This window comes from Rhineura floridana, chromosome 10 (assembly GCF_030035675.1).
Source record: "Rhineura floridana isolate rRhiFlo1 chromosome 10, rRhiFlo1.hap2, whole genome shotgun sequence".
Lineage (NCBI taxonomy): Eukaryota > Metazoa > Chordata > Lepidosauria > Squamata > Rhineuridae > Rhineura > Rhineura floridana.
This window is the reverse complement of record NC_084489.1, coordinates 61,297,387-61,315,591: the sequence shown is the minus strand read 5'-3', so window position 1 is coordinate 61,315,591 and position 18,205 is coordinate 61,297,387. Positions and strand designations below refer to the sequence as shown.

The window sequence follows — 18,205 nt, the reverse complement described above, 5'->3', positions numbered from 1 at the left end:
TAGGTTTGAAAGTCGTGGCCTCGTCCCCTGGGCCGCGTTCCTCAAAGGGGCTGGGTCGTGCGGTATGAGAGAAAACGCCTGAAAGGCCTGTGATCAGCACTCTTGACAGTGGCCAAAACAGGCTTGCGAGCATCCTTGGGGTCAACAAGCACTGCCTTTAGGGCTTCCTCGCCGAAGAGTAAAGATCCGGAATAAGGTGCCCTTGAGAGATTAACTTTGGCTGTGGAGTCAGCTTGCCAGTGACGAAGCCAGAGGGTCTGTCGAGCGACTACCTGAGCTGCCATAGCTCGTGCTCCCAGTTGGTTTGCATCCAAGGTGGCATCAGCTACATACGCCGCTGTCTTGCGCAGTTTTATCAGTGACCTCCTTAGGGATACAGGATCAGGATTAGGATCCTCTAAAATGTCATCCAACCACATCATCGCTGCTCTGGAAAAGATGGAAGCTGATGCAGAGGCTCGCATGGAGAAGGCGGTGGCTTCACGATTCTTGCGTAATGCAAAGTCCAGCCTCCGCTCAGTGGCATCCTTTAGATGGGACTCTCCTTCCCTCGGCAAAAGGGATTGAGATACTAGACTGGATATCGGCTCGTCTATGCCAGGAACAGCCAGTCTGCTGGTGAAGTCAGGAGCCAGAGAATAAAGTCTGTTAGCAAGGGCGTTAAAGCGGCGGTTTTGTAATGGATGAGACCATTCGTCGTAGGCCAGTTTAGCAATGGGATCTGGCACAGGAAGGTAGTGCTCTGCTGGCACGGGGGATTTCAAGACCCTGGCCCCTTTAATAGCGGGAGCGGGAGCTGCCGGTTGTGTAGCTTGGAGACCAAGGGTGTTCAATACTCTGCGAGCAAGAGGCTGATAATCGGAGGCATCAAACAGGCGATAAGATGTATCCTCCTCATGTTCCGAATGATCGCTCCATTCGTCTCCATCGGCTGGTACAGCAAAGGGTGATTCCTCCCCACATGAAACGTCATCAATAAATCTGCCTCTGGCAATGTCAAAGGGATTTGGGGAGCAAGATGGATTAGCCTCATTACATACATAGTGGTCCATCCTGTGCTGAGGTATGGCGGGGACTTGTGGTGACTGTGTTTGAGTAAAAAATGACAGCATGCCTTGTAGTTGGGATAGGAACTCATGAGACAGCTGCAGCCCCGGTGAAGCAGATGGTTACGCTTGTAGAGGCGGCCCAGTGGGCTGTGACGATGGATAAGCCCTGGGCGGTAATGTGGGAGGGGGCTGGCTGGTAGTTGGCTGTTCAGGGAATCCAGCAAAGTCCTCCTCCTCGGAGGAAGCAGCAGGAGAGTGAAACAGATTCGTTAACTGTTCCTGGGCTGTGCCATCAGAAGCCGGAACAGAGACATAGCGTGGGCGCTTAGGGTTACTGTGGCTGGAAAGATGTTTAGTTTTGGCAATCGCTTTGGTGTGCTTATGCTTCGTCGCCTTGGATAGTTTCGGCTTGGCTGTCTTAGTTGTTGTTGGATGTTCTGCCATCTTATATTTTCTATGGGTATCAGTACACGGCCACGGATGGGGCAGAATGTATGGACCCGGACAGGCTCAGTACACGGCACACGAATGGGGCAGAATGCACTGGCAGATGGCTAAGTACACGGCCACGGATGGGGCAGAATGTACAGTGTTAACAGTGTGGGGCAGAATGTACAGTTCAAACAGCTTTGCACAGTATCAACAGGCTTTGGTACACGGCCACGGATGGGGCAGAATGTGCAGTTCAAACAGCCTTGTATAGTATCAACAGCCTTGGTACACGGCCACAGATGGGGCAGAATGTACAGTTCAAACAACCTTGTATAGTATCAACAGCCTTGGTACACGGCCACGCATGGAAAATGCGCAGTTCAAACAGCCTTGTACAGTATCAACAGCCTTGGTACATGGCCATGGATGGGGCAGAATGTACAGTTCAAACAGCTTTGTATTATATCAACAGCCACAGATGTACTAGTTCAGATAGTTGCAGCAGTAGCAGAATTGGATCGCGCTGTGGAAGCAGACTAGAAGCCTTTGTTTCTGCTATCTACAGCCCTAGGAGACTAGAACCCCCTTCAGTACTGAACAACTAACAGAAAGAGCGGGAAAAGTGGACAAACAAAATGGCACCCATGAAGAAAGGGCGGGCAAAATTCAATCCAAAATGGTGGAGTATAAGGGAGCAATGGTGGACACTAAGCACCAGCGGGTGAAACAGGGCCGCTACGAAAATAAGTGCCAGAGAACGGTTGGAAAACGCGCTCTGCAGCTGCGGGGCTGAAAGACGCAAACGTGGCTTTGAAAGCCAGAAAGGTAAAGTCCTGCCAAGGAGGTTGGGCGGGCGGCAGAATCCCAGAGGATTAACAGGGAAAATGATAATAAAACGCAGCCGCAGGCTCCAGATACCGTTTCGGCGGTGTATTTGAGGCCGCGGAACGGATCGGGGAAGGCAGGGCAGCCCGACCAAAATAGCAGCTAAGGGGGAAGGGAGGAGAGCCGCAGCCGCAGGCTCCTCCGCCTCGGAGAAAAAAGGAAAGCCGCGGCAGGCTCCGGGGTAGGCGGCAACCCAAACGGCCAGGGGCTGAAGGCAAAAAGAGCTGCAAGGCAGGCTCCTGGGGGAGACGTGAGGCACGAAAAACAGGCGGCGGGGTAAAGCGGGGAGCTGCAGCCGCAAGCTCCCGTTTAAAGGCTGCGACCGCTGCCTGAGAAAGAGAGAACTGCAGCCGCGGTCTCTCTAAAAGCCGTTAGGCTTAAAACTGGGGAGAAAACGGCCCGGTCAAGGGCAAACCCCCCCCCAAGCAAATTCCCCAGGAATAATAAGACACACAGTGATATAGACAAGACAGAGGGAAGGAAACAACGTGGAATAGACACACAAGAGAAAAAACCTCCACACCCTGTCACACAATACAAAAAACTTATCTAGACGCTAGCTATATATCTTGCATGGACGAAGGCAAGAATGAACTAGAGAGTGGGAGGGGCCTGACGCCCCTAGTCTTGACTTCAGAAACATTCTTGCCTTCGGACAATAGGTGGAGCTAATACCCCGCATGATGGCAGTCCTCATCTGGAAAACAATGTGTGATAAAGGTTGCTTATTAAATTAAGCAGAGTTTCCTTTAAACTGAAATTCTGGTTCACATGCTAAGCTGAAATTCAGTTAGGCACTCATTAGTGAAAAGTATCAATTGCTCCTCCACTCATGCCTAGTTGCACAGCTGCAGTAAATAAAACCTCCTGATGTAAAGGAATGCAGAATGTATTATTATTGTTATGTATTACCCTCCGTTTTCCAGAGGTCCCAGGGTGGATTACAATAGTTTTAAAATACATCATTAGAAACAAAACAACCTAAAATCACAGTATCACAAAAGACAGGGTGGTCAAAGGCCAGGGTAAAGAGGTGCATCCTCAGCATTCACTGAAAACTGTACAGTGAAGCTGCCAGATGCACCTCTGTGGGGAGGGAGTTCCACAACTTAGGGGCTGCCACAGAGAATGCCCTCTCCCAGACTGCCACCCCGAGCTTCTGAAGGTTGTGGACCTACCAAAAGGGCCCCCTCTGCTTATCTTAACACCTGAGAAGGTCTGTGGAGAAGGAGGTAGTCTTTCAGATATTTGGGACCTAAATCATTTAGGGCTTTAAACACTAGCATGAGAACCCTTAAATTAGTCCCAGAAATGAACTGGCTACCAACTCAGCTGATTTAGAACAGGGGTTATAGGAGTTCTAGAGGAACTCCAGGCAGTAATCTGGCCACTGCATTTTGGATACTAGAACTGCAGATACTAGAGACTTCTTGTTTATGTTTTAAACTACTTGCAAATTTTGCTTTTTTTAAAAAAAACTTAGTAACAAAAACAAATGATATTACAAAACAAATATGTTTGTACATGTCTACAATGGAAACATTGAGGATGCTGGCACAAAGCAAAGAAAGTCATCATTCATTTTCTTAGCAGGCGTAACAGGTAAGAGTCTTTACATCATCCTTCTAGTATTGAATGAGTAGACCTCCGTTCGTTTCTAGTTATTAATGCTTGTCAAGTTCAGTCTCTGTTAGTCATTATTCCGAATGCGTGTATACTGCAATGGCATGTGTGTGCGCTAATTTTTCTATTTTTAACTTAGCTAGTTGAGGATGCATCAGCTTAGACCAAAGCTGAGACCAAAGTTCAAAGTGACAAACTATATAGTGAAACTATATTCAAAATTGTGGTTTCTGAAGTAAGACAAATGCCTACCTGAACCAACAGGAGAGGAACCAACACTGAGACTTTGTAGACTTCCATTCCTAAGCAATGTTGGAGATTTCTGCAAATTAGGGCTTGTTATGCTTCCTGCAGCAGATGCCACAGATGACGTTGGGGAGGCAGAACAAACTGATAGGTGGGAAATATTCTCCTGACTTTTATTTCCTTTTGGCCTACCAGGCCCATGTTTACACTGCTTATTTCCTTTCCGTTTCTTTTCCTTTACAGTTTCATCTTCTGTCCTAGAGGATTGAACACGCTTGTATCCTGTTGATGTAAGACTTGAATTACCCAACTCTCCAGGTGAGCTGTCAAAAATATTAGGCTGGGAGGCAACAGCTGAAGTTGAAGGAAGACCAATTAAGGAAGTAAAACAATTTACACCCCCTTCCTGGCTTCCAGTCTCTCCTTTATGTACATCTTTGGTTGACAATGTCGGCTGGGAATGAGTATAGCTGTCATTACGGAGATCTGAGTCTGTAAAACTCAAAAAGTCCTGCGGAGATTGAACTGAACTTCCAGAAGATGACTTTATACTACTGGGAGTTCCCAAAAAACTTCCTGGGGAAACAAGAAAAAAAGTGGGGTGCTTAAAATAAAATAGATTAGCAAAGGTGTATGCATAATAATCGCATTAACAAAGAGATTTTGATGTTAGCAACATGCTGTTGGCATTTTGAACATATTCGCTGTTCTATTCAGTGAGAGTTTTGTTCCTGATCTTTGTGCCATCTAAAAGGGGCAGAGATGAGGCATAGAACAGGGACAGAGTTAAAGCCCATAGTCTATTCTCATTTTCCCAGAGTTAGCCTACCTTCATTTCTTTCAGATCTTTATTGCCCACAGCCATAATGGCTGAGACTGCAATTTGAAGGGTTTCACCTGCAAAGTGAAAAAAGCCCAAGTAAGCCGCAAAGTAGAGTTTCTTAGCACTCTGTAATGCAACTTTGGCGACAAAGTTCAAACTGTTTTATGATACCATGCCAATGAAAATTCTCCAAATTATCATTTCTTAGCAACTATTGCCTTGGGGGAGAAAAGATGTGAAATAAATGAATTCAGGGTAACTATGGGAAAGCAAGAACAGGCAGTGTGCCCTAACTTTTATCACTATTTATATCCCCTAACTTGCCCTTTCTAGATGGCACAAAGACCCGTATAACACTACTTTTTTCCACACAAAGCAACCTATATGAACTAAGCATTTCCCATAATATTTAATCCAAACATGACCAATTTTTTTCTTCTAATTATTAGTCCTACTATTTTCAGTAAACTTATACAGCCACAAGAGTGGCTGTATACTATAGCCATCATGGCTTTTTCGCATTCCGCAATGTTAAATTGAAAATACCCCCATACCATTCTTCCCATAAAGCTCATTTCAAAACAAAACCTTACAAAACTTATGGTCCTGAACTCAGAAACACTTGCTTAACAACCCTCTAAATTCTCATGGCGAGACACAAAACATTCAGAGAGAACTGAGAACTCAAAGTGTAAAAAGAAAAAGAGGAAAAAACCAGACCCCATTGGGACTTTTTTCTGTCAGAGTTCTCATAATTTGTGGAAATTCATTAAAAATCAGCCATGTTCACAGAGTACTTGTAATCTTATTACTGACCTTGCCCCATACACTGACCTTCATCTTCTGCAGTTTAAAAGTTTAAAAAATGCATGATTTCTAATTAATTTAAGAAATTTAGCATTGAAGTCAATGTTAAAGCCGGGCATCCTCAGTAAGAACCAACTGTCAGTGTTCTAAAAGCCAGACTCACAGCTGCTGGGCTTGCCTAATCAGGGAGCCACACCCATGCCAGACCTTTATTTCACTTGAGACAGTCATGGCTTCCCCCAAAGAATCCTGGGAAGTGTAATTTGTGATGGGTGTGAGAGGAGCCTCCTATTCCCCTGACAGAGCTGCAGCGGCCAGACTGGTTTAACAGTCAGCCACTCTGATTGAAGGTCTGTGAGGGAAACAGGACATCTCCTAGCAATTCTCAGCACCCTTCACTAACTACACTTCCCAAGATTCTTTGAGAGAAGCCATGACTTCCCAAAGTGAAATAAAGGCCTGGTGTGGATGTGGGGAGGGACAGCTTGGGTTTAAATTTGGGTGGGAGGCTACATGTGCCCTACACATTTGTCAAAATGCAAACACAATTTGGGTTGGTCTTTCACAGTTCAATCCACTTCCTGTGTAGCTTGGAAGAATTTGGCAACATGTGCCTCTGAGCATGTGGTGAGTGGTGGCAACATCTGCAGTCAGTCCAAACAACAGAAACAAGACGTGTGCTGTGCTGATCTTGTTTTAGCAGGGAGGAAGCAACAATATTAAGACAGTTGATATAGTTCAGATAGTCACTTTAAATATGTTTGATTTACTTTGCAATTTTAGTGAAGTTTCCTATAGTAAATACTTTTTTTTTTTGCTTCTGTTTCTGTAAATATGTGAAATACAGCAACACTTAGCAACACTAAAAAAACTCCAAAAACAATTGTGGAATAATGTCACTGACTATTCTGTAGAATAGTTTCCAATGGACATGAGGAGTGTTTCGGTTTGCACAAGATAAAACAGTGGGAGGTGAAATATATTCTAGCAAAATTCTAGGTGTGCTCTATGTTTTTAACTGACCATGCCCACCTTTCCTTAAGTAGGGTGGTTTAAGCACAGCAAACTGAAAACATGAATCTTGGGCAGGCCAAGTTATTTTTTTCCAACAGCTAGATTCATTGTTTAAGTAGCAACATATTGTAATCCGTCTGATTCACATCAAACTGCAGTTTCAGATTCAACTGTTAATGCACCCAACATAGAAATAGAACATAACCTCCAGTTTGAAACACAAAAGGCTGTCTTTACCATTATATGACATTGACCAATAAAAAGTCTTTCAAATTAATAAAAATAAATTTGACACAGATTTCTAGGATGAACAACAAGAGAAATATAATTTTCTAGGTTAGATTCTCTATAGAAACAGTAGTAACACAAGAAAGAAGGAAAGTAAGAAGAACACCAACAAACATACAAAAATGTAATTCTCCATCTTTGGAGATGGCAGGTGTTGACACTACTCACCATATGCTGTGCAGAGGCACATGGTACCAAATTCCTCCAAGCTACACAGGAAGTGGATTGGACTGCGAAAGACCAACCCAAATTGTGTTTGCATTTTTATAAATTTGTAGGGCAGTACAATATCTCAGAGAGGAGGTCAGGTCTCCTGCGCCCCTGGTGCATTCACTATAGCTACTCAATTCCCCTGCTTTTTAAAGTCTGATAGAAATATCTGTTGGCTATAGGTACATTCCTAAACCGCAAGGGTTTTTTTGCCTATTAGTGAATAACTATAATAAGTCTCAAAAGAACTGAAAATTTTTCACAAAGGTTTCTAATTGGAGAATGGTCTCCCTACAGTACACGAGTATTATACTAAATCCCATTTAAAATACTTTGCATATTTTTCAAATGTCCTCAGTACTGAGGCTAACAATTATAAGTGCAAAAAAGGGGAAGTTTGGAATCTACATAAAGATGGTTTGGATGTAACGGTAAACTATAGTTTAGCATTACAATAGGGGTGAGGAATTGGATCTGGCCAGCAGGCTAGATCGTTCCCTGCCCCAGACCAAATTTGACATGTGGGCAGGGCCACCCACCTGTTAATCACCTGACATGTGGATGACATTAGGTGGCCCTTTTTGGCCTGCATGGTTTGAAATAAAACCATGCGGGCAAATACACAGCCCGCAAAGCACCTAGACTCAATAATCTGCTGACTTGTTCTTATAATCAATCAGCTGGTTGTCAGGTCCTGTGAAGTGCTCCACAAGATCTGATAGATGGCTGAATGATTAAAAGAATAAGTCTCAGACATGTACAGTTTCTCCCTCCCTGAGAAGATCAGAAGGTTTAGCTTACATGTAGATACCCAGTTTACTGTGTCATCTGAATCGTAAACTGTGGATAATCTTAACCATTGTTAGGTGAAACAACTAAATTAAGGTTGGGATTAATTAAAATTATCAGTTTGTCTGGGTTTGGACAGGATGGATTGCTATGGTTAATTTAAAATGGAAGCAAAAGCTTCTGAACTCTCCATGCTGAAGCTGGAAAGGGAGCAGTCAAATCCAGGACTTGCTACAGCACATCCTTGGAACCCTAAATCACAGTCAACCTGTCAAACTCTATTGACTGATAATTTATTTTCTATTACAGGGAGATGCACACACAAAGATGTACACTAACAAAAAAGATGGCATGCAGCAATTCTATGCTAGATGGGATTGGCAACTGTTGGTCCATTGACTAAGACAAAAATGTAAAAAAGTCAAGACCATTAAAAATTGCATTTTATTCTATGTAATTATACACAAATCAAAAATAAAACAGTAAGATAAAACAACTCTTGAACACTATGATAAAATGCAAAGTCTACAGAAGGACAGAAGACAATAACTTAACAGCCTAATGCAAATAAACAACACTTTCAGGTGACCAATAATAAGATAAGCAGTTTCTGAACACAATGATGACATTTATTATATATTAAATGACAGAAGAGAGTGGCAACTGCTTTTACAGGTTCTGAACTCTTCCCTCCCCTTAAAGTTTCTTGAAACAGCTTCACATAAATGAGAGGTAAGTTAGGCTGAGAGCCAGTGTGGTATACAGCTGTGGTTCCCAAACATTTTCCCCCCACCCCCCCACAGAGACCACTTGAAAATTGCTGGGGGTATTGGTGGACTACTTAATGATTTTTCGGCCTGTTGCAGCAATTGTAATGCACCGTGCTAGGTGCTCTTATGATTTTTAATTGTCTTTTATTGCTTCTTTTCTTTCTTATATGTTTTATTGTATTCCATAAAATTCAAATTGTAATACAACAAAATACAATAAAAGAAATAAAAGAAGCAATAAAGATACAATTAAAAATCAATAGATTTAATACAATGGATGTGCTGTCTCCCATCTTCAACGTGCTGTGGACCACCTGAATAAAGCTCACGGATCACAGTTTGAGAACCCCTGGTATAGAGGCTAGAGTGCTGGACTAGGACTCCACTCACCAAGAAACACACCATGAGGTCCTTGGAAGAAAGGTGGAATATAAATGGAATAATAAATAAGTGACTGGAGATGCACAGATGCTGTGCAATATTTTCTTTCCCTCTAGGGAAGGTGATGAAAAGAAACATCAAGACCAAGGGGCAACGTGAAGAAAAATTGCGCTTTCATTACTGTTGTGTTTCCCTTTTCACCAGAAAGGTGATCATAAAGGAGAGGGCAGGGTGCATTAGGGAGACAAGGAAGCTTCTGTTCCCTGATCACTTCCTACCAGCTCCCATATTTCACGTAGCAATAAGAAGAATGCAACAGGGAAAGTAAGAACACTGAGGGGCTGTGGCCTTATGGGGAACACCAGACAAGAAAATAATTTAGTTGTCTGCATTTGTATATAGTTGTCTATATTTGTTTTTAAAGGTTTAACTGAATTATCTGTGGTTTATTACCTTAAGTGTTTTTTAGCAATTTTGTGGATTTTACCTATGATTTATTGATAATTTCATTTACGTACACGACTTAGAGTTTTGTGAGTGAGTGGGCTATAAATATTAATTTCTAAACACACCCTATCAACATAGACAAGTTCTATGTCACTTCCCTCTCCTTCACCTGCCAGCAGGACCAGCGCCAGGCCTGTCGGGGCCTTTGGGCCCCAGCTTGCCCTGGGCCCCAGCACCCACAAGCACGCATACAGCCAGACATGACTGGGCCCTTCAGCAGCAGCCTACCCCAGGCGCGTAGCTTCTGCCTGTTCCACCTACCTCTCTCCTGCATCCTGCTGCTGCATGCGCAGAACTGCTATCAACCAAGATGGCGGCGGAGGCTTCTGTAAGGGGCCGATACCCCTGCCGCCATCTTGGTTGATGGTACGCTTGCACAGTACGCTACGCGCACATGCCTACCATCAACCAAGATGGTGGTAGGTGCATCAGCCCCTTAAAGGAGGCTACGCCGCCATCTTGGTTGATGGCAGGCCTGCACGCACAGCACACGCAACAGCAAAAGACTGCAGAGAGGTAGGTGGAGTGAGCGAACAGGCAGGAGGCCTAGAAGCTCCCTCCCTGCAATTTATGGCAGGGACCCTGCCGCAGATTGCAGAAGGGGAGTGCTACTCAGCCACCCTAACGAGGGACCCTTCAGGGCCTCTGTGGGTTGCAGGGCCCTCGGCCAGGGCCTGACCTGGCCATCCTTTGGCACTGGACCTGCCTGCCAGCCCAAATTCAAGAGGGATTACAAAGGCTTTTGTAAGATATTTATACTCAGGTTCCAACTCTTAGAGGAGTTCCAAAGTTGTGGGGCAGCCACTAAACATACAGTAGTTCAAATAGCAAGAGCATGTACAGAGGAAAACGTGTGTACTGTAGTACCATAGTACTTGTTCAATCTTCTCTCTATAACACATTGTTTGGAGATAATCTCATAGTTATACTGCATAATAATGGAACGTCTAGCACCCTCTTTCATATTATGCACCAAATACTTAGCAGTCAAATATACATTTGAAATAAACAAAGGGCATGAACAATTCTAAGTATTGTTTATCAGGAGATCCAATCAGGGCTCATGCACACCATGACTACATTCTTAAATCAGCCTAAATTGTATTAAAACTACCCCAAAGCTTCAAATTCTTTTAATGCTTATTAAATATTAAATACACTGTCAATTAAATTGGCATAAAAGAAGCTGAAGTATGCAATTGTATTCTGAAGACATAGGCCAGGATTCAAGCGTCATACTCCCTTGAAAACATAACAAGAGCCCTACTGGATCCAACCAAAGGCCAGCCTAGTTCATCTTTCTGTTTTCACAGTGGCCAGCCAGATGCCTATGGGAAGCCCACAAATAGGACATGTGTACAACAGCACTCTGTGCACTAGTGCTCCCCAGCAACTGGTATTTAGATGCATACTGGCCCTTCCAGAAGCACACTTCTGTATTTCTAAAAAGCCCAGCCATGGCCAGGGAATCATATGGTGTAAGAGCTTAATTTTTTTTTAAAAAAAATCAGCATGTATGGAAGTGCTTTGCTTGCATGTTTCCCTAAATTCCAGCCATAGATATGTTAACATTCAGTTAAAACTCAACAGGTAACTTAGCACTCACAAATGTGTCTCCAATTCAAAACTGCCCCAGAGGATTTTAATTTGCTGAATATATAATCTACCACTGAGAATTAAGAATTTAATAAGCAGCAAATACAAGAAAATAAAGCTTTTAGGTCAAGCAAATTATTAGTTCCACAACAGACCATCATAATTACAGCTGATGATATAGCATTATTCTGATACGCAGATCGACATTTTGCTCAGTTCAGATGATCCTCTGAACCATGATGTGGAGAATCAAGCAAGTCTAGATTCTTTAACCTCTCCTGAACACAGATTCCCTCCTCCATTATACTACAGCCATAATTAGCTATATGTTACAGCTAAGTTCCAAGCAATTATTTGAAATCATTTTCGAACAACATGGTTCAGAGGTTAGCATTAGTAATAGTTGCCTGATTCCAATGCCATGGCAAGTTATGGCTAGAAGAAATCCATAAGGATATATAAGTATCAGTGTGCAAGAGGACTAGATCATGACATTGGAACAGAACATTATGTAACATACTAGGATGCAATGAGTTGAATACGGTTTAAACCATTGATTGTAGACTGTCCATTAGTAAGTGAGGTAATATGAGCAGTTTATTCCAAATCAATAAAGCAAAGTGTTATTGCAGCTTTCAGACTAAACAAATACAATAATTCATTAAACATAATCCATAACAGGAAATATTATATGAACATAAAGTCATTTGCTTGCGTGTCACCTAGAAGAACTGTTTTCATACCTTCAGGTAATTATATTTAATAGCTATAAAAACATTCCTGGAAAGGAATATTCTAGTCACAATACCTGTACTTATGTACCTCAAGAAAAATGCATCAATTTTACTAGCTGTCCTAAAACATTTTCTCCCAACTAAATTAGTATACAATGTAGATATTGTATTATTCAAATACAAGATATAAACAAGTATATCATATCTAAATTTACTTTTAACCTATTTAGCTATTGGCAGTCATGGACATTATATAGTATTCTTGAATAATACCTTGTTGAAAAGTACAAGCTGCTGACACTGTAGCTCCAGGAGTCCTTCCAGCACCAGGCTTTCTTCCCCTTTGACCCGAATTATGACCCACTGACTTCTTCCCTTTGCTCTCTGAACCTCTGGCCTCTGCAGCATCTTTACTACTTGAAGCATGTGCAGACACTTCCTGGAAATTTGCATTTGTAAAGCGAGCTGTGGTATCTTCCAGCCTCTTCAATGAGCCTGTCATAGAGTTGTTGGTAGTGCTTGTGTAAGTCTAACAGTATTGAATTAGGAAAGAGGAAGTTGATAGAGACCGTTAGACCACAAGAAACTAACTTACTCCATAAGGCACACCCAATTATTTCAATTCAGAAACAAGGATATATCCTATCATTTTAAAACAGCATAGAGGAAAACAAACCTAATTCTACATTTAAATGAATTTAAAGTTCCCACTTTCTCTTAAGTTTTTTTAAAATTTAAACTAACAGGGAAGTATAAAGAACAAAATACATTTACTAATGTATCAGCAAGATATCAGCTGTCAGTTTTGCTAGCATCAGATAGCAGCAATTAGTGGAAGTGCACATACTGACTGACATACTGTTACATTTAATCAAGATACTACTATTTGTTAAATATTAACACTGTCAGCTGTTTTTCAAAACACTGATTTCTGCTGATATGCAAGCTTTTGCAACATGTAACACCAGGTTATTCTGCAAGTTAGTCTTTATTGCCTTAGACTTGCAAATATAAGCCTCTTTGAGATAGTCTGAGCAACTAAAAAGGAAAGAGCAATCTTAATTTGAAATATAATTTTTAATTTTCTCTATGACTTAAAAAAGAAGACATAATACAATGAAATACAACACATTTTGTGCCAATATTTACACACGTTTATAAACCTGTGTATCAATTTTTTACTGTATTGCTGCTTGACATTTAAAAATTAGTAAATGAATCTTGAACTAAGAGAAAATATTTTTGTAATACACAAGATTATTATTCAAAATTGCTTTAATCATCTTAAACATCATAGTGCCTAACAGTGCAATCCTATTCAGAACATAAGTTTCGTTGAGATTAAAGTTCCAAGTAAGGAGGTATAGAACTTGCAGCTGAAATATCAAAAACCAATGCAGAGGCAAGTAGATTTTCTACATAATATAAACTGGTGAAAAATTAGTAGTTATGGGCCAGGATCTGAAGAACTCTACAAAATGCCTAAAGTGTTTCCATATATGCACAAATGGATTGCAGACTTTCTCTTCAAACTGCACCCCCCTTGCTCAAGAAGGCCTCCCCAACCTTCAAGCACGATTTATTTAAAAGAACAAGGGCTGCAGTGCAAATTGGGGTTTAAAAAGCTTGTGTGTGCACACACATATAGCATGAGGAACACCATGCCCAGTCCTTTGTATTCCGACCAGGGGCTTGTTTGTTATTTAAAAAGAAACAGGACACATCCACATTTGAACTGCTTAACAGTGGCTGGATTGTAGCTACAACTGAATTACTATGGGTATTATTATTTTTTGAAGAGTCATTTTTGGAAATCTTTCAAATAATTAAAAAATGGTAGTAGTTGTAATATGGCTAGAAAAAATTGTATATGGATGAGACAAAAGCATTTGCGAAACAAGTGCAGTATACTGAAGAAGAAGAAGAAGAAGAAGAAGAAGAAGAAGAAGAAGGAGGAGGAGGAGGAGGAGGAGGAGGAGAAGAAGAAGAAGGAGGAGGAGGAGGAGAAGAAGGAGGAGGAGGAGGAGGAGGAGGAGAAGGAAGGAGAAGGAGAAGGAAGGAGAAGGAGAAGGAAGGAGAAGGAAGGAGAAGGAGAAGGAAGGAGAAGGAGAAGGAGAAGGAGAAGGAGAAGGAGAAGGAGAAGGAGAAGGAGAAGGAGGAGGAGAAGGAGAAGAAGAAGAAGAGAATTTCTATCCTGCTGTTCCTCCTAAAGGGGCCTAGGGCAGGAAACATAAGCAAAACAATTTACCAAGAAAAAGAAAATCATGCTAAACAAAATTCCAAACACAATTACAATTAGAAACATTCTAAAACAGTTAAAATATTCTGACAGTTAAAAACATTCTCTCATCAGTGATCTTTGGGTTGGCAGGAACAGTAGCCTTCTACACACGTCTCAAGGACATGTAGAAAATACAATAAAAACAACTAAATATATATATAGCTCTATTGGTTACATTAAAATACTGTTTAAACATTAAGATCAAATATATTACTTCTCATTAACACAATCTGGAAAAACACTGAATGTGAACATACATAAAAGAAATACAATCTTTGCTAAGTTTTCAAAAAAATATACAAACGAACAATTTTTTTTGCTATCTCAGCAAACTGGAAGCAAATGGCCATACAGAATATAAAATAAGACAAAATAAAGACAAGCATTTATATTTTTTCTGCGTTTTCCTTATGGTTGAACGTGTTGCACATGAATACTCTATAAACTTTTCATATATGACAACTGAAGCAAGGATTTTATTCCACAGAAGCTCACATCATGTCGGAACTTTTTTAAACTCCTTGTTCCACTGAGAAATTAATAAAATTAAATTATGTAGCACAAAACATGCCTTGTTGAACTTGGCCTCTGTGCAACTGAACTTCACCAAAGTTGATATATTTTACAGGTATTTCCCTGATTTTTCAGGCTGATATTTGAACTATCATCCACCAAAATAAATTTCCATGAGGTAGACACCACATGATGAGGGAAGAGGTATAGCTTGCACAGTTCCTATGGCAGCTGTTATTGGAAGTGTGTGCTCCCAAGCAAGTACGGTGGCAGTGTGAAGTGTTGACATTTGGAACTGTTGTGCACACAGTACCTCCCTCCTCCCTCCTTAAGTGTCAGGATAAGGAATGGTTGTGCATATGCATAAGCAGTCCATTTCCTGCTCTTGGTCCTTTTGTTAATTTTTAGTTTCTAATGTTGTACTTCTGCAAATCCAAGTTCCCCCAACTCTTCCAATGCCTCCCTTCTGTGTGTGTGTGGTGACATTTTGATGTTCTACATATCAGAAAGTCATATCCCATGAAATTTGGAAATATGACTTCCATAAAGCAAAACAAAACCCAGCTGAATCCAAGATTAAATTTAGAAGTGAAAGATCCCAATGAAGCAGTGTAATTCAAAATGGTTAAATTTCATTATATAATTTAGAAATGCAAGCCTTATCCAGGCTGAGCAAATGATTTAGAAACCTCCCCAGCTAGTTTTCCAATCATTTTCCGTTACATTGGTCTGGTCCTAAATCTCTCTGTCCAACTCACACTGATATAAATGACCTAGTAAAGGTCAAGAGTCACATAAAGAAAATCTTTTGGTGTTCCTTCACCCACATATCAAGTGAGGGTGAACAGGAAGCTAAGCATGGGTACTTAAAGAAATACAATATAAGCTCACACCTAAAAAGGGTAAGATTAGCTCTGACCCAGTTTTCCCAGGTGCTGTTTACACAAGATGCATAACATTCTACAAATATATTCAGTACTTGGGAATCTTAAGATATTCTAAGCATACTGTCTAGTATTCTATAGTTGACTGACACTAGAAAAAGCTGATTTAACAACAGAAGTTATACATATTCAAGTAATCAAGTGGCATTATGCAGTATAATTTTTAAACATACCATGCAGTTTGCTGAAAAGATTAAACTAATTTAAGCCATCAACATCTGTTGCCAGGACTGCCCTTTTCCACCTTCAGCTGCTTTGCCAGCTGTGCCTTCTCTTAGGCAAACATGATCTGGCCACTGTTATACTGCTGGTCATTACATAGAGTCTTGCAATGTCCTCTATATCAGGCTACTTTTGAAAACTACTACTGCTGCCCACCGTCAAAATGGGTTCATAGCACATCAACTTTAAAAAGAACTTCACTGGTTATCAGCTTCTGGGTACAATTAAACATGCTGGTTCTAACTTTTAAAGCCCTGAAGTCGGTATTACATTTAAATGTAAGGTGACCTAGATTTATTATTATTAATGTATTTAGCTGCTTGTTCTGTTCATGCTAGGACAGGGGTGCAGCCCATATCCCATCCCATGATCTGTACCTGTCTGTACTCTTATTATTGGAAGAACCATAGTTCAGTGTAGAACTATTGCTTTGCATGCAGAATCCCTGGCATCTCCAGGTAGGGCTGGAAAAGGATCATGTCTGAAATTCTGGAGAACCACTGCCAATTGGCATAGACAATATTTAGCTAGATGGCCTAATTATCTGACTCAGTATAAGGCAGCTGCCTATGTTCCCATGTCAGGGAATGCCTTTTATATGAGCCCCCCTCCCCCACCACATTTTTATATCATTTTCTGAGCAAGTGTTTCTGCCATCAGAAACTAGGCTGGCAGCTACAAGGAAGAGGTGTTTCTTCAGCGGTGGCAGCCATACTTTGAAATTACCACGATGCCTGCCAGACACCATCACTGGTCATTTAGGCTATGGTGAAAATATACTTGTTTGTAAAGGCTTTGGGATGGTTTTGATGCTACTGACTCGGAATAGGTTTTAAGGTTTTTAATGCTGCTGCCATTTTGCTTTTATTTTGATGCTTTTTATTATTTACAGTGGCTTTAATATATGTAATTATTGTACACTGTTGGAATTTAGAGTAGCTGAACGAATGCATGTTCTCATGTCAATGGGCTCCTTTTGGGAGGAAGGGCGGAACAGAATCATGATGATGATGAGTTGGTAAGTGATGCTCTCCTTCAGATGTCCCTGCCATATGAAGTGAGGCTAGTGACGACCGGAGGCCTTTTACAGTAAATGATGTCCTGTGTATGGAACTCCCTCCTCAGACAGGCTCACCTTTGCCTGTTTTGCTATCTTTTACGTTTTCCCAGGCCTTTTAAGACTGCTTTAATCTGCTGCATTTAATTGCTGAAATTATTATTTTTATCTGCCTTATTTTAGTTTTGTATTGCTTTCTGATGTGTTTGTTGTGAGTGGTCCCAGGAACCAAGTGGCTATTTATTAATAAAATATTGTGTTTTCATTCAAGTATCTTGTGACATGAGCCAATTCATTAATGCCTTATCATAAACCACTTCTATTTTACTTTTAAAATATTATCAATTATGGCAAAAATTCCTCAGAGGGTGACAAATTAAAAATTAGCATTCCAGACCCGGGGGGGGGGGGTGCTCACTGACTGAAATGCCTTTCTAATTACAGATCATCTTTCTTAGCCCCTTTCATGGGACATTTTAAGATACTGGCCACTTCATTGGAAATTGTTTCTTCTCCTATGCCTTGAGAAATAAAATGGGTCTTCAACACAAGCTGCTCTGCCTTGAAAAGGGAGATCACAGGTTCTTATTTGATGTTATCATCATCACTGCACCCCAATGAAATACTGCATTTTTGCACTGATATTCCAATTTTAGGGAGAAAAGGTCAAACTAGTGAGTATTTTAAATGTGTGGTTACAATTAACATGTGTAGCTATTTTCTCTGATACAACAGCAGGGATGGAAATCAAGATGGGGACCTTAACATGCAGGAAAGGGTGGTTGACCCAACAGCTCCTCCACCAAAAGCTGCTATTGGTGTCTATAGCAGGTGTCCCTCCACAACAAACAGCAGATTCAGGGATGTGATTTTTGTCAGGACCAAGACACTTTTTTAAAAGAAAAGAACAAGATTCATTAAATGAAATTGTACAACAAATAACTTTTCCAGTTTCAATAATCAATTCCAGAACAGAACTTGTGTCCCTAATTAAAAGTCTGTACCAAACATGCGCTAAGACTTGTGGCACTTAT

General features: G+C 41.0%; 1 protein-coding gene across 11 annotated transcripts in view; it reads right to left on the bottom strand.

Moving 5' to 3' along the window:
- Nucleotides 1-18,205, bottom strand: part of MLLT10 (MLLT10 histone lysine methyltransferase DOT1L cofactor) — a 205,217-nt gene that overhangs the window by 95,316 nt on the left and 91,696 nt on the right. For all 11 annotated transcript variants that reach the window (XM_061587689.1, XM_061587686.1, XM_061587687.1 and 8 more), the window contains 2 exons: nt 12,428-12,683; nt 4,242-4,811 (listed from right to left, as the gene is read on the bottom strand). In XM_061587689.1, the coding sequence (XP_061443673.1) occupies nt 4,242-4,811; nt 12,428-12,683 (826 nt within the window). The remainder of the gene's footprint in view (nt 1-4,241; nt 4,812-12,427; nt 12,684-18,205) is intronic.